The 17,382-nt window shown below is 40.3% G+C and overlaps 2 protein-coding genes across 9 annotated transcripts in view; one reads left to right on the plus strand and one right to left on the minus strand.

Annotated features, from left to right (window-relative positions):
• MIER1 (MIER1 transcriptional regulator) overlaps positions 1–17,382 on the minus strand; it is a 133,270-nt gene that overhangs the window by 108,864 nt on the left and 7,024 nt on the right. For 3 of the 7 annotated variants that reach the window (XM_033915923.1, XM_033915921.1, XM_033915928.1), the window contains exon 1: positions 12,219–12,317. The exons of 1 other annotated variant lie outside the window; for it this stretch is intronic. In XM_033915923.1, the coding sequence (XP_033771814.1) occupies positions 12,219–12,227 (9 nt within the window). In that variant the 5' untranslated portion in view covers positions 12,228–12,317. Of the gene's footprint in view, positions 1–11,209; positions 12,173–12,218; positions 12,318–17,382 lie in introns of those variants that run through there. 3 more of the 7 variants (XM_033915925.1, XM_033915926.1, XM_033915924.1) reach the window with 3 other exon arrangements.
• Positions 1–17,382, plus strand: part of WDR78 (WD repeat domain 78) — a 187,274-nt gene that overhangs the window by 41,742 nt on the left and 128,150 nt on the right. The window contains exon 1 of one of the 2 annotated variants that reach the window (XM_033915917.1): positions 12,331–12,464. The exons of the other annotated variant lie outside the window; for it this stretch is intronic. Within the exon in view, the coding sequence (XP_033771808.1) occupies positions 12,424–12,464 (41 nt within the window). The 5' untranslated portion in view covers positions 12,331–12,423. Of the gene's footprint in view, positions 1–12,330; positions 12,465–17,382 lie in introns of those variants that run through there. 2 annotated transcript variants of the gene reach the window in all.

Consider the following 17,382-nt stretch of genomic DNA (forward strand, 5'->3'; position numbering starts at 1 on the left):
TCCAGAGAAAATATATTTCTTCACTCAATGTGAAATTCATTGTCGGAGAATGTAGTAAAAAACTTAGCAGAGTTTAAAAAAGAATATAAGAATAGCCTTACTGGGTCAAACAAATGGTCCATCAAGCCCAGTAGCCCGTTCTCATGGTGGCCAATCCAGGTCACTAGTACCTGGCCAAAACCCAAGAAGCAGCAATATTCCATGCTACCGATCCAAGGCAAGCAGTGGCTTCCCCCATGTCTTTCTCAATAACAGACTATGGACTTTTTCTCCAGGAACTTGTCCAAACCTTTCTTAAAACCAGCTACGCTATCCATCCGCTCTTACCACAGCCTCTGGCAATGTGTTCCAGAGCTTAACTATTCTCTAAGTGAAAAAAATTTCCTCCTATTGGTTTTAAAAATATTTCCCTGTAACTTCGAGTATCCCCTAGTCTTTGTAATTTTTGACAGAGTGAAAAATTGATCCACTTGTACCCGTTCTACTCCACTCACGATTTTGTAGACTTCAATCATATCTCCCCTCAGATGTCTCTTTTCCAAGCTGAAGAGCCTTAACCGTTTTAGTCTTTCCTCATACGAGAGGAGTTCCATCCCCTTTATCATCTTGGGCGATCTTCTTTGAACCTTTTCTAGCACCACAATATCTTTCTTGAGATAAGGAGACCAGAATTGAACACAATACTCCAGATGAGGTTGCACCATGGAGCGATACAGGGGCATTTTAACATTCTTAGTCGTTTGCTTTTTTGGCCGCCAACGCACATTGGGCAGAAGGTTTCATCGTGTTATCTACGATGATACCCAGATCCTTTTCTTGGGCTAATCCCCAAGGTGGCCCCTAGTATCCGGTAACTGTGATTCATGTTATTCTTCCCAATGTGCATCACTTTGCATTTGTCCACATTAAATTTCATCTGCCATTTGGATGCCCAGTCTTCCAATTTCATAAGATCTGCCTACAATTTTTCACAATCCGCATGCATTTTAACAACTTTGAACAGTTTAGTGTCATCTACAAATTTAATCACCTCATTCCAATTTCCAGATCATTAATAAAAAAGTTAATAGCAGAGGCAAGATGGCGTCTTGAACAGAGGCAGGGTTGAGAACACCCGTTCATACGGCAACTTTGTCTTTAAAATTTATTTTAACACAGCTTTTTGATGCCTAAAAGAAGAGGAAAACAGAGAGGTTTTCCTCCAACTACCTCTGGCTCATCAACTCCGTGACAGACTGTAATAACAGCATTTACAGTCCAATCCTACTCATCGGGCGTATCTGCTGCTGTGATTAGGGCAGAGCACAGCTTGGCCGGCGAACTTTTGCTGAGCCCACGAGGACCGCACATGCCCCCAAAACCCGGCGTAACATCGGGAAAGCAGACGCTGCTGGAGGGCATGCCGAACACATCGAGCATGGCGTGTACTGCACCCAAGATTGACCCAGAAGTGATTTCAGCGATGCCGACTCTAGGACAAGAGTCGTTGCACCTTGGGAGCATGGAACCTGAGGGGACCAGCGGTGGGGAGGGTGAGGGAGCCCGTAGTCTGCTCTCTGGGGATCTAACCCAAAGAAATCTGGCAGTTATATCCCCCCTCAAGCCGCTGGAGAAACCACAGGCAGTGACTCTTGATTCCATATGGTCAGCGATTGAAAACCTGCACTCTGTCTGTACAAATTTTATATCTATTACCTTAAACTCTTCTTCCAGGATAACCCTTTTGGAGACTTCATTTCAGCAGCAGAAGGTTGAATTTTCTAAACTAGAGAAACTAACAATTGAGAATAAAAATTTGGTGACCAAACAAATGACTGATAGAATGTTGTTTCTGAGGAAGATAGAAAACCTGGAAAATCAACAGAAAAATTTGAATTTAAGGATTCTTAATTTTCCAATAGCTAAATTTATGTCTCCTCAGGAACTCTTTAAGAACTTTATGATGGCAGTCTTAAAAGTTTCAGAATCGAATCTTCCCCCGAAGCAGAGAATTTATTATTTAAAGAATGTTCAAAAAGAAAAAATTTTAGAAGGTGGAACTGAGCAATTAGATGTATCAGCTATATTGCAATCTTCTGAAATTGAAACAGTGGGTTGGGCGACATTGTTAGTCTCTCTTGTATTTTTACAGGATAAAGAAATGCTGTTGAAATTGTATTTTAATTTAAAACAAATCACTTTCTTAGGTGAAAGGGTATACATATTTCCAGATGACTCAAAATGGACACAATCCAGGAGAAAATAATTTTTGCAATTTCGTCCTAAAGTGATTTCTATGGGGGCAACTTTTCAGTTAAGATTTCCTTGCAAATGTTATATTTCCTATCAAGGGAATAAATATATATTTTTTGAGCCTGCCCAACTAGGTTTTTTCATGGAGAGTAAAGGGATTCCAACGCAGCCAGAATGAATCAGGTGTTTAGTGCGGAATTTAGTTAAATAGTAGGTTAATATCTAAATACTGCTCTTTTGCTTTATGTTTTAATTGTTCCTATATCCCTTCTCCCCAGGGTTTTTTCTGTCTATGTCTTGCCTACATCCTTAAATTGAGGACTATATAAGTTAGCATATTGCTCTGTATATCTACTTCAGTCAGTATTGACTAACTATGTATTTTCAGTATGTATTACTTGTATCATCTTTGGTTGTATAGAAACTATAAATATATAAATAATTTAAAAAAATATGTTAATAGCACCATTCATAGTACAGACCCCTGTGGCACTCCAGTTTACTCTCCTCCATTGAGAAAAATTACCATTTAACCCTACCCTCTGTTTTCTATCCGATAACCAATTCCTTATCCACCTATCCCATGACACTTTAATTTTCTCAGGAGCCTCTCATGAGGAACTTTATCAAAAGCTTTCTGAAAATGTAGATACACTATATCAACTGGCTCATATTTATCCACATGTTTATGCACACCTTCAAAGAAGTCAAGCAAATTTGTGAGGCAAGATCTCCCTCGGCTGAACCCATGCTGACAACATCTCATTAAATCATGTTTGTCTGTGTGTTCCACAATTTTATTTTTATAATTGTTTCTACCATTTTGCCCAGCACTGAAGTGAGGCTTACTGGTCTGTAATTTCCCGGATCTCCCCTGAAGCCCTTTAAAAAAAAAAAAATAAAATAAAAAAAAAATAAAAAAATCGGTGTAACATTGGTCACCCTCCAATCTTCAGGTGACACTAACAGCAGGTCAGCAATTGCATGTTTAAGTTCTTTTAGTACCCTGGGATGTATACCATCCAGTCCTAGCGATTTATTACTTTTTAACTTGTCGATTTGGCTTAGTACATATTCCAGATTCACCGAGATTTCTTCTGTTTTAAAATATATTTTTATTGAAAAATTTCCTATAAAATACAAAAATCCAATATTAAACAAATTCTAAGACCTTATTGGGCTATTTGAACCAACAAAGTACAACAGCAATTTTACAAAGTATATGTTCATACGTTTTCCCCTTGATCCCTACATCCCAAATTCCTTCCCCTCCCCTACTCACTTAATCTCTAGATCAGGGGTGCCCAATATGTCAATCGCAATCGACCAGTAGATCTCGAAGGCAACACAAGTCAATCACGGAGCCCATCCCCGGCTCCGTGATAGATTCGCGTTGCCTTCACAATCTACCGGGCCGATCAGCCTTCCTCTCCCCAACGTCCCCCACTGCTGTCCCAAACTCTCCCTGCAGAAGCATTCTCCCCAACATCAATTCTAATGTCAGAGAGGAAGTTCCGGGGCCAGCCAATCGCTGCCTGGCTGGCCTGGAACTTCCTCTCCAACGTCAGAACTGACGTTAGGGAGAAGGCTGCTGGCCTTTTGCAGCATTGGAAAACGAAGAACTTGGCAACGGCGGCATCTGCAGTGGCTTGGGGGCCCAGAAGTTGGCGGTGGCTTGGGGACCTGTTCCCAGACAACAGAAAGACGGGAGGCAGAAAGAAAGAGAGAAAGTAAGAAAGGGGCAGGGAGACAGAAAGAAAGACAGAGAGAGAAAGAAAGAAAGAAAGAAAGGGGAGGGGGCATGGAGAGAGGAAGAAAAAGTTGGACTCATGGAAGCACAGAGATGTTGGTTGGGGAATGGAATGAGGTCTGGAGGAGACGAAGCATGCAGGAGGCAGAAAGAAGGGAAGAAATATTGGATGCACAGTCAAAAGAAGAAAGTGCAACCAGAGACTCATGAAATCACCAGACAACAAAGGTAGGAAAAATGATTTTATTTTAAAATTTTTGAGAATTTATATCTGCTGTCTATATTTTGCACTATGGCCCCCTTTTACTAAACCGCAGTAGCGGATTTTAGCGCAAGGAGCCTATGAGCGTCGAGAGCAATGTGGGGCATTCAGCGCAGCTCCCTGCGCTAAAAACTGCTATCGTGGTTTAGTAAAAAGGGAGGGGTATATTTGTCTATTTTTGTATAGCTGTTACTGAGGTGACATTGCATATTTTAAAGTCATCTGCCTTGACCTCTTTGAAAAAAACTCCGAATATAAATGATAACATTTTCTCTGCGTACAGTGTGCTTTTTTAAAATTTTATTGTTGGTAGATCATTTTGATTTGATCATTTTAAAAGTAGCTCGCAAGCCAAAAAAGTGTGGGCACCCCTGCTCTAGATCATCTTTCTAGTATAGCCATATTATTAACACATCCTGATATTTTTACATATAGATAATGATTTCAATAATCTTGGTTAGAGACCTTTAAAATCAGGTCCAATCATATCCACAAGTCATTGGCAGGGTCATAACGACCTTGATGTTTATCTGTTAATTGTTCCAATGCTTTCAGTGCAATCAATTTCACACGCCAATCTTGAATATTGGGGCCTATTGACTGTTTCCACTTTAAGGCAATCACACATTTAGCTGCAGCGTAGCATAGACGTTTAATTCGTCTCTGCCATTGATATCCCTTGCTGTTATAAAGTCCCAATAAACATGCCTTTAGATCTAAATGTAGAAAAGCCCAAACCCTTAGACATATACTTGATGACAGAAGACCAAAAACATTGTATGAGATTGTAAGATCATCAAATGTGATAAAATGTTTCTTTGGCAACCATGCATCTCCAACAAACATCGGTACCAACAGCACAGATTTGATCAGGAGTATAATATTAACAAGTGAGAACTTTATATACATTTTCCTTAATCAGAATACATCTAGAGGATTTAGAAACCTCCATATTTTTTCCCATTCAGATTTGGTTAATTGATGCCCTATATCAGATTCCCATATCATAATTTTATGCCTACTAAATTTGCTGTTATTGAAAAACCTATAAATCACTGTAATTGATCTTTGTAGAAACATAGAAACATAGAAATTGACGGCAGAAAAGGGCTATAGCCCATCGAGTCTGCCCATACCAATGTATGAAACTCCAGATATAGTTTTTCTAAATTCTCAGATTAAATTTGCTTATTCCCCAACTACTCTTGGCTCTGAATAATATGTTTTATTTAAATATGGAAATACGTCTCCAGAGGATAATTGGTAATTTTTTTGCAATTCTACAAAGGTCTCCCCATTATCAATAAACTGTGTAAACCTTATTAATCCCTGATGTTCCCATATCAAAAATACCCCCCCTTCTCTCCCTGCTTGAAAAGTTGGTTCAAATCTAATAGCTGAAGAAGAGAAAGTTACATTATTTCCACAAGATCATCATAGCCTATACCAAAGCCCCAGCAAATGGGATACAAATGGATTTTGAATACATCTCCCTTGTAATAAAGTTTTCAAATGGGATGCCCAGATTAAGTAACAAAGGAAAGTTCGGAGAACTGACCTATTGTATTAATACTCCTGGTTTATCAGGATAATATTCCCAATCAAATATTTGTTTAACTTGAGCCGTCCAATAATACCAAGTTATATTGGGCATTCCCTCTTCCACCCCACTCAGGTCCCTGCCACATGTTCTAGGCAATCTTGGGGATCCCCTACCCCATACAAATCGAGATAACTCTCGTTGAAATAATGGGTGTTATTCTTTCCTGCCAGCAATTGGAGGTATAGAAAATTGAATTCTGCCAGTGATGTCACCAGCATAAGATACAGTGCTCTCTAGAACAATCCAGTATTTTTCTCCACCTTCAGCAGGTGAAAGTGCTCCTATCACTGGCCTAGCTCTGCTGGCCACAGCCACAAAGCTAGCAAAGCCAACTGAATTTTTTGTGTGTGTTGCAGAAGCAAGCACATTTAAAGAAAGCCTAGGAGATGCAGGGGAAGACAGGGAGGGAGTGGGAGTGGGAACAGGACTCACATCCCTCAAGCAAGGCCCTGCAGGACCAAGACAAAAGCCTCACACCGTGACAGTAAGAAGTGCAAATGGGAGCTTTAGAGCCAAGTTCCAAGCTCAACCAGGCACAGTCCTGAGAATGTGACCTGGAGTAACTATTAAACTTGACCACACTGTAGCTGCAGCCAGCAGAGCAGGGAGATAAATCCAGAGACAGGACCACTGTCAGCATGACCTACCACCTGCTGAAGGTAGATAAAAATACTGGATTGTTTCAAGAAGCATTATAGTTTATACTGGTGATGTCACTGGCAGAATTCAGTTTTCTCTACTTGCTGTTAAGATGGTGTAACACCCACTGATTCAGAAAAGCGGAGCCTGACACTAAGAAAACTTCCTTTCTAAAAAGAAAGCATGTGGAAAACATGGGAAGAGCCTAGGAACATGATCTCCATAAATCCCTACACTACCAACCTCCTAGTTCCTTAACTGTGGGATCGGATAGCAATGAGATGGGAAGGAAAGAGATAAGTGAAAGGAGGTACATATAAAGAAGAACAGTGGGAGACATACATTAAAACCATACTCTTCAAAAAACACATAAAACCTATCCAGCACAACCAATCCCAACCCAATATCCAATATTCTATTTACCCTTAGATCTCTCTAATACTCTTTTATCTACCAAACGTTATCTAAAACCCATAATTTCACCCTATTCTTATCTCCTAAAGACCTCCACTTCCCTTTGGTAACTCTTTACCCAACATATATTACCTTAAAAATTCTATGTCATCGCTTATTCTATTCCTTCAAATTTCGAATGTAATTTTTGTTTTAGTTTGGATGTAATCCACCTTGAACCGCAAGGTAATGACGGAATAGAAATCACTAATGTAATGTAATGTAATTATTGGGAAAGATGGAAGAAAATTAACATGAAGAGATATTTGAGGGGGGGGAAGGAATACGAACATCAAGAGAACATAGAAAAGAAATATAAGTGAGAGAAATTAACATGAAGAGGTATTTGAGGGGGGAGGAATACAAACATCAAGAGAACATAGAAAAGAAATATAAGTGAGAGTTATTAGTTTGTTGCCGTCTCATTTAGAGAGAGTGGTCCTCAAGTTCTACACATAGGATTGGTTTTCTACTTCTCTATAAATATATCTGATTGTAATTGTACATGTCTTATTCTTAAAGAAAATGTGGCTGATCTGAAAATCATATTTTCTTTAGGATAATTATCTTAACTTTTTCCTATGGCCAAATATAATAGACCCCTCAAAATTCATATTCAATTGTCAAGATCCTCATGGGACAAAGTGAACAGGGGTGTTCTAATGGCACTGCAGATTGCTTACAACTAGTAACTCATATTAACTAAAACTCTAGTCCCCAAAACTCTCTTTCCCCCAGTCTTTGTCTCCCTCCAAGAAAATTCCTCAGCCTATCACCTCCCATGTTCTCTCTTACATACTTCTCCAACCAAATTTAACCAGTCTCTGTTCTATCACCATTCACATTAGCCTTCCTCATCCTATCTCTATCCTCAAACTCTTTCAAGTGGGAGTAATTTAATGGTTAGTACAGTGGCATGAGAACCAGGTTCAATTCCCACTGTAGCTCCTTGTGACCATGGGCAAGTCACTTAGCCCTCCAATGCCCCAAGTACAAAAAATATGTGAGCCCACTAGGGACAGAAAAAAGTACCTCTAGACAATTTATACAGTAAATCACTTTGAGGTAACCTCTAAAGAAAAGAAAAAAAATGGCTGGACTCCACTATGGTTTTTAATTCTTACACCCTGAAATATTTTATGCAGAAACTCTTTGGTATCTGTGCGTAGCATGAGTGGTTGTGAGACACAGATTCTCCACAGACATAGCCAAGCCACAGTGTAAAATAGAACAAAATTCTTTATTGGGCTATGCATCCTCTCATATCTCCATTCCACCACAAAAAGGGTATGGTTCCTGCTAGGTTATGACTACACAGGGGTATCAATTTGAAGGTCAGCATTCAATAGACAAGGAAGGGTCTGGCTTCTGTTGAGTCAAGAGGTCAGCATTTCACAATGTTCAACTGAGAATTTTCTTACCTTGGCCACTTCTGTAACTCAAGGTCTACCCTGAAGGCCTGTTCTTGCCTGATCTGGACTTCTCTGTCTAGTTTCTACTCTGTGTTTTTCCTCTTGATTAGACCATACCCTCTTGGATAAGTAATCTAGAGTTTGCACTCTCTTAAAGTGAGCCAAAATTCATCAAACTTCTTCTAAAAATTACCTAATATCTAGGATTTTCTCAACCCTAATTCAGTTCATCCAATAATAAGGGTTTGAGAAATCCCAAGTACCAGGTCACCATGGTGGCTAGAATTTGCATACCCCCAAAAAATCTTAAATACCATCCTTTCGCATAGCCATCGAGCTCTCTTATAATCTTGAACTGTGCGGTGCAGGAAATTGGGGAAGTCTCATGGTTTTAAGTCCTGTGAGACTTCCCAAACCCCCTGCACAAAGTGACTCGAATATACTCGTACAGTCTGATCGCTAAGCAAAAGAAAGCTATTTCAGGCAGTTATGAATAATAAAAGGCAAAAGCAATGTTTACACCAGTGGCTCGCTGTCACTTATTGAATGCCTGATTTTTTATTTTCTTTAGAGTTTACTACCATTTATAGTTTTCACCCATCTGGCAAAAATGGAGGAGAAGGGGACGGGAGTGGGGGGCAAGTTCGGTGACTTGATACCTTTTTCAGTTTTATTGCTTGTATGTTCTTGGTCTTGAATTGACATGTGTTCTTGATATTTTTGCAATATTGCTGACTGTTGTTTTGCTTGGTCAGTTTGATCAAAAATGAATAAAGATGATTAAAAAAAGGAAGGCTGGAGAGGGGCACAAGACAGACTGGGGAGAAGAAGTGAGGGAGGTATGAGAAAGAAAGACAGACTGGGTGAAGGCTGTGGGACAGGGATAGGAGAAAGAAACTGCTGAGAACCCAGGCTACAATGACAGGTAAAAAAGAGGCAACTGCCTCTTTGCTTCACCTATCTATAAGGTGCCATCACACAACTGACAGCTTGCTTTGGGAAGGGAGACTTGACTTCTGTAACTGATTAGCAAATACACCTTAAGGAACTGATTTATTCAAGTTTTTTTTTTTTACTCATAGGCACAAAATAGGGAAAAAATCTTATTCAATTCCTGAAAGGGCTATTGCTAATTTGGGAGGGATATTCCAAACCTCCCTCTCCACAGACTTCACTGGGGACAATATTGGAAGGGAGGAAAAGATGAAGTGAGAAAGGTCTTAGACACGGGCTCCTAATATTTGGGGCAGACTCTTAGATTTAATGAAAAATTTTTGAGGCCTGTACTAAAAGGTATAAAAACCTATTAAGATTTAAATTTTCTCCTATAGTAACACAGCTAAAGGAATACTACTCTACCACACAGTCTTCAAACTTTTTATAGAATTTAATACATTTTCCAGTAATCTTAGCTTCTAAATATATTTTTAGCATTTTTGTGTCGCTCCCATTTTACTAAATAGTAATGCTTCCACACCCAGTGAAGTGTACTTCAGGAAAAGGAGAAAGCTTGTAAATAAAGCACTAAAACATGACAAGGAACTTTCCCACCTAGTTACAAACACACCTTGGGTGCCCTCTGAGAAATAAAAAGGCTCTGTAAGGTGCATGTAATTTCCAGTAACCATGTCATGTTTTATAACTTATCTGTTTACTGATGTTGGTTATAAGGTTTATGATCAACCGAGCAAATTGTAGCTTTGGACAATTAACTTCCAAAGTCATATTGCAATCTACTCTACATCTTTTAAACTCATTGCAAAACTACACCATTTTTCTTTCCCCCACTACATCAGCAAGGTATTCATGTGCTCCCAGCTTTCCACTTATAAAAACCATTAAAATAACAAAAAATTCATCCTTCCCAGGTGGGCATTGCCTCTTATGAATTCAAGGTGCACAGTACAAAAAGCAAGAACAGTAGAGGCTTCACTGACAAACAGATCCCTGCTGGAACTCTGAATACAAAAAATGTTTCTACATATTTCCCCACTACATCAGCAAGGTAGTCATGCGCTCCCAGCTTTCCACTTATAAAAACCATTAAAATAACAAAAAATTCATCCTTCCCAGGTGGGCATTGCCTCTTATGAATTCAAGGTGCACAGTACAAAAAGCAAGAACAGTAGAAGCTTCACTGACAAACAGATCCCTGCTGGAACTCTGAATACAAAAAATGTTTCTACATATTTCCCCACTACATCAGCAAGGTAGTCATGTGCTCCCAGCTTTCCACTTATAAAAACCATTAAAATAACAAAAAATTCATCCTTCCCAGGTGGGCATTGCCTCTTATGAATTCAAGGTGCACAGTACAAAAAGCAAGAACAGTAGAGGCTTCACTGACAAACAGATCCCTGCTGGAACTCTGAATACAAAAAATGTTTCTACATATTTCCCCACTACATCAGCAAGGTAGTCATGCGCTCCCAGCTTTCCACTTATAAAAACCATTAAAATAACAAAAAATTCATCCTTCCAGGTGGGCATTGCCTCTTATGAATTCAAGGTGCACAGTACAAAAAGCAAGAACAGTAGAGGCTTCACTGACAAACAGATCCCTGCTGGAACTCTGAATACAAAAAAATATGTTTCTACATAAAGAAAAAGAATTCTAGTATTTTCAGTGTAGTCAACTTGTACCTCTACTACAATATCACAAAACAGAATGGCACTAGACAGGTTAGTAAAAACAGCTTTTCAAACAGGCTATAAAAAATATTAACACATTAAATATTTGTAATAGTCTCTATTTAGGTTTGTTAGTATCAGGAAAATGTTAATCAGAAACCTTGATATTTCATATGATTACAATCACTTCACAAATTATACCAGGGATTTAAAGTTTCAGTTATTACATTTATTTGCAGTCTTCTTCAGCTTAAAAGCCAGAACTCCTCAACGTTCTGAGCGATTCCTGAAAATTTCTGTAGTTTTATTCTCTGCACACTTTAGTTTATTGACCATTTGATAGCTTATATTCGGGTAGGGTACAAGATCTGTAGGTGGACACCCTTAACGATAACATCTGAAGAAATACAAACAAACTAAACGTTCAGAAATGGTCCCCCCCCCCCTCTTTTTTTTTTTATCCGTAACGCTATAAATACTGCGCAGGTTTTCATAGGTTAAAATTAAGTTTTCAAGACGAAAGAACAACTACACACGTCCCCCTATTCTTCCAATTCTTACGCTTTCTAAAGCAACATTTGTGTTAAAGCACAAAAATTGCCAGTAGCCGACTGACAATCTCCAACATCACCCAGCACTTCCTACCCGGCTCCATCTCTCCAAAATGTAAGCGCGAAAAAGGACAACAAAACTGAAAGGCTCCACAAACAAGCAGGCTACGACGCCTATCGCGCCGTAAGCCCAAAACCCCGGAGCTGTTCAACTGAGATTTACCGAATAAAAACGATACAAAAAAAATCTACTAAGAATCAGGCGGCCTACCAGTTCAAAAAAAATGGAAGTTCGGAGTAACCAAGTAAGAAAACGCGCGCCCGATCACATCCCCCCAGCGACTACAAACCTAACAAACGCCCGGCTGCTTCCCAGGTACAGAAGCAACAATCCGACGCCTCCTGCCTAAAACTAGGCTGAGAGCGGTCCCCGCCCAGCCAGAAAACTCGTCGCTCCGCAAAAAAATATAACTAAAACTTCTGCAAGAGAGGATTCCTCGCTCTTCGGAAATGAACGCAACAAGTTCGCACGCGCGTCACCGCGGCTCCCATCCTTTCATCCGTAGCCTCTGGCGTTCCTTTGGCGCCCAGGCCGCGCCCGCTCTCGGGCCCGCCAACCCGCGCTCCCGTTTGAATGGGGGGGAAAAATAAATCTCGAGAATGTTATTCCGAGTTTCTTCCTTACCTCCGCCATGTTTGCCGTACTGGAAGGGGTCACATCGCGGGTCAGCCAGGAACCCGGATGAAGACACAGCAACAGAACAGCGTGACTGACTGCAAAGGCGGGAACGCCGAAGCGCCCGGCTTCGGCTTTGCCGGCCAATCAGAACGCGGCTGAGGAGGGTGCGCGAGCAAGCTGTCAGGGCTCGTCTGGAGGACAATGTGAATGAATGGATGTGTGCCCTGTGGCAAGGCAAGGAGAAGTAGGGAGGTAATTCCCATAGCGGGACTAGCTATTTATTTATTCATTAGAAACAGAATGGCTAGTACGTAGTTGATTATTTTACATATTAACTTAAAAACCAGAGCAAACAACATTTTTTCCAAGTTCTCTTTCTGTCTTTCTTTTTTGTTTTCGAATATTTACTGAAATTTTAAATTGTTTCAAAACAAAAGATTCATGAACGTGAGCATAAAGAGAACAAGAAATGTATACATGCTTGTATGCAGTAAGGATTACTGCAACTCCCTATTTAATGGAGTGGCCAAAAAAGATCTCAAACGCCTCCAGCGTGTACAAAACGCAGCAATCCGCCTCCTCAACTACCGCGACCCCATCTCCCCAGCCCTCCGCGCAGAGCACTGGCTTCTGATCAACCAACGCTGTGCATTCAAGGCCCTGGTAATAGCACATAAAAGAATTTACGCCACCATCCCAGCCTACATAGGATCCAAGCAAACCCTATACATCCCCACCCGCCTCCTCCGCTCTGAAACAGAGAAACGCCTATGCATCCCCCCAGGAAGGTCTCTCTTGTCAGAAACTGCCCGCAAACGCTCCTACAGCCACTTCATCCTCCAACTCTGGAACCAACTCCCCCCACAAATTAGATTACAGAACTCGTTGACGATCTTCCGGAAAGCTGTAAAGGCCCTCCTCTTCAACTAAAATTCCAACTGCAATCAACCTCCATTGCCCCCTTAACTTCCCCCTTCCTCCTGCACTCACTTCTACATTCCTAACCTATACTTAAGTTGCTGGTATAGTATTTGTACTGTCCAAATGTATTCCACCCTGAATGTTTGCTTGTAACCCGTTCTGAGCTACTGGGAGGATGGGATAGAAATCAAATTTAATTAATTAATTAAAAAATTGAATAAAGAAAATTGTTCCTGAATAATGAACAAAAACAGTCTAGAGACTTCCATTTCTGATTCTTAAATAGTAATTTGGAGAGTTATTTTATTGTATTTATTTATATACCATACATCCTAAGTGGGTTTTACATTCAGGTACTTTATCATATTTTCCTATCTGTCATGGTGGGCTCAAACTCTTATCTTGTGTACCTGGGGCAATGGGATGATTATGTGACTTGCCCAGGGTCACAAGGAGCAGTGAGGGATTTGAACCCTCAACCTCAGGGTGCTGAGGCTGTAGCTCTAACCACTGTGCCACACACTCACACAGTTATAAGAAATGTTGTCTTTGTATTTTTGTACATCAATATCCAGTTCCACCCCATGTGTAATGATAAATGGGAATTATCTTTCCAGTTGTTAATGATATGTTTTAAAGCTCTGGAAATAAAGAAGTCAAAAAGGGCTTTGTCATCATCAGAAAGATGTGTGGTAAGTGCCAGTGACTTGTAGAGTATCAATCCACATGCAATGAGATGAATGAACAGAATGTAAGGGTTGTACTACTAGATCAGATGAAGGGTTCATCTGGCCCAATATTCTATTTCCAACAGTGATCATAAGGTCACAAATACTTGGCAGAGTCCCAAAATTCCATGCCAATTCAGGAATAATCAATGTTTTTTTTTCTGTGTGGTGTACTTACACAATCAAAGCAGTTTGCTTAATTTAGACCAGGGTATCGCAAACTGTGTGCCGCGAGATGCTGGCGAGGAGGAGAGGCACCATCACAGTTTGACTGCTTACAGGACATGCCTCTCACAGTGAGATAGTAGGAGGCTCAGGGCTGGGCTGGAGGACATCTTCACATGCATGGACATCGTGATGATGTCACACATGCATGTGATGTCATCACATCAACGTCTGCGCATTTCTGAGTGCCCTCCAGTCGCTCCCCTGAGATTAGTGTGCTGCAGATTAAATTGTTTGCAACACACTGATTTAGACAGAGTACCAAGGACTTGCTATGGGAATCAACTCTCAACCCCAGTGCTGAGGCAGCTGCTCTAACCACTCTTGCACTTCATCTCAATTATGGACTTTTCTTCCATTTGTCTAACCTTTTTTTAAAACCTAGCTACATTAACTTTTTTTAAACACTTGCTCCAGTAATGAGTTTCAAAGCTTAACTATATATTGAGTGGGGAAAAAATTATTTGTTTGAAATGTGTTAGCATGTAATTTCAGAGAGTGTCCCCTAGCTTATATACCCTTTGAAAGAGTAAACAATTGAGTTGGGTTTACCCATTCCACTCCAGGATTTTATAGATATCTATAGGGGAATATGTGAGGGGGAATGTGTGGCGCAGTGGTTAAAGCTACAGCAAATTCCTAACCTTTTTTTTTGCCTTTCTTCATATGAAAATCATTCCATCCCCTTAAACATTTTGGTCACCCTTCTTTGTACCTTTTCCAATTTCACATCTTTTTTTGAGATGTGCTAACCAACATTTTGACTCGTTTACTCAAAGCACAGTCTGACCATGGGGCAAGAGAGATACATTATGATATTATTTGTTTTATTCTGTATTCTTCTCCTAATAATGTCTAACATTCTGTCTATTTTTTGTCCACCACCATACACTAACAATAAATCGTCCACTATTACATTTAAACCCTTTTCCTTGGAAGTGACTCCTAATGTGGAATCTAGCATCATAAAGCTATAATTTTGGTTATTCTTCCCAATGTTTCAAGTTTCAAATTTTACTTTTATTAAAGAGACAGGCCATCAATATAAAGCTAAAAACAATTAATTACAAATCAGTAAGAGAAATAAAATAAAATAGATCATTACTAGTTTGGTTTTTGCCCAGAACATCACAGAAACTGTTTTGTACTCGATTCCATTAAACCATTCTCCTATGGTTTTCATAGGCCTAGGGGAATCTGCTGTCATAGTTACCTTGGATAGCACAGCTGAATTTGATACTATTGATGACCAGTCACTAATGTCTTGTAAAATCTTTTGGGATAACTGGCCAGGTGCTGACTTGGTTTAAATAATGTTTAAAGAAGGGTATGTTTAAGATCTCACAGGGATCATTATGGGCTGTGTGTACCTTAAAGGTCCCATAAGGCTTAGTCCTTTCTGTCATATCATTTAATCTGTCATTTGAAGGAGTTGTGTTATTTAGTTCTAAGGAAAGGATTTAATATACCACTTTTCTGTGGTATAATCAAACCACTTTGTATTATATACAGCTACTTTTTCTGTGCCTAGTGGACTTGCAATTCAATAAGTTTTATGGGTTGGGTTTCTTTTTTTACCTGGACAATGGAATAATAATACATTTATTTTTATATACCGCCATACCTGGGAGTTCTAAGCGGTTCACAACAATTGGATAAGATACAAACAGTACAAGTTATTTAAAAGACAGCAATTGAAGGCAACTAATAGAAGAAATACATACATTATATAATGCATGCAGTATAAAAGAATGTTAAGGCCCTAGCCTATTAAATAATTGAGTTTTTATCTGTTTTCTAAAATCCAGTTAAGAAGAGGCTTCTAACACATACCGGGCAAGCCAAATATTTAATTTGGCTGCCTGAAAGGCAAAGATCTTTCACAAACCTTTTATAATGGCAACATTTAACTGAGGGATAGGCGAACAGATGTTAAGTGACTTGCCTAGGATCACAGGGAGCTGAGTGCAAATGAAAACTTGTTTCCCAGCTACTCATAAGCACATAAGCATGGCCTCTGCCGAGTCAGACCATAGGTCCATCATGCCCAGCAGTCCGCTCCCGCGGCGGCCCCCCAGGTCAATGACCTGTAGTGATCTATTACTCAAGAGCATTTTGTCTTGTATAGTAACCCTCTAATTGTATCCCTGGATCCCGTTTTCCTTCAGGAATTCGTCCAATCCCTTTTTGAAACCCAAAACCGTACTCTGCTCAACCACTCCCTCTGGAAGCGCATTCCAGGTGTCCACCACCCTCTGGGTGAAGAAGAACTTCCTAGCATTTGTTCTAAACCTATCTCCCTTCAATTTTTTTGAGTGTCCTCTAGTTCTTGTTGCCCCCTTCATGATCTTATAAGTTTCTATCATATCCCCTCTAAGTCTCCTCTTTTCCAGGGAAAAGAGCCCCAACTTCTCCTGCCTCTCAGCATACGAGAGGTTTTCCATGCCCTTTATCATTTTTGTCGCTCTTCTCTGGACCCTCTCGAGTATCGCCATATCTTTCTTTAGGTACGGCGACCAGTACTGGACGCAGTACTCCAGATGCGGTCGCACCATTGCCCTGTACAGCGGGAGGATAACTTCCTTGGTTCTGGTAGTGATACCTTTTTTGATAATGCCCAACATTCTGTTCGCCTTTTTTGAGGCCGCTGCGCATTGTGCTGCCGGTTTCATTGTTTTATCCACCAAAACCCCCAAGTCCTTTTCTAGGTTGCCTTTTCCCAATGTCATCCCCCCCATCGTGTAGTTGTACATCAGGTTCCCTTTCCCTATGTGCATAACTTTACATTTCTCCACATTAAAACTCATCTGCCATTTATCTGCCCACTCACTCAGTTTGTCCAGATCCCTTTGGAGTTTTTTACATTCCTCTACAGATCTAACCTTACCGGAGAGTTTTGTGACATCCGCAAATTTTATAACTTCACACTTTGTCCCTGTTTCCAAGTCATTAATAAATATATTGAATAGCAGCGGTCCCAGCACTGACCCTTGTGGGACGCCACTTGTGACCCCTTTCCAGTCAGAATAGTGTCCCTTTACTCCTACCCTCTGTTTCCTGTTTGCCAACCAGTTTTTGATCCATCTGTGTATGTCCCCTTCCACCCCGTGGTTCCACAGTTTCCTTAGAAGGCGCTGATGAGGTACCTTGTCGAAGGCTTTTTGGAAGTCTAGGTATACTATATCTATGGGGTCACCTTTGTCCAAATGTCCGCTTATCCCCTCGAAGAAGTGCAGTAGGTTTGTTTGGCAGGATTTTCCAGTACAGAAACCATGCTGGCTTGTTCTCATCAGCTT

Source organism: Geotrypetes seraphini, chromosome 12 (genome assembly GCF_902459505.1).
Source record: "Geotrypetes seraphini chromosome 12, aGeoSer1.1, whole genome shotgun sequence".
Classification (NCBI taxonomy): Eukaryota; Metazoa; Chordata; class Amphibia; order Gymnophiona; family Dermophiidae; genus Geotrypetes; species Geotrypetes seraphini.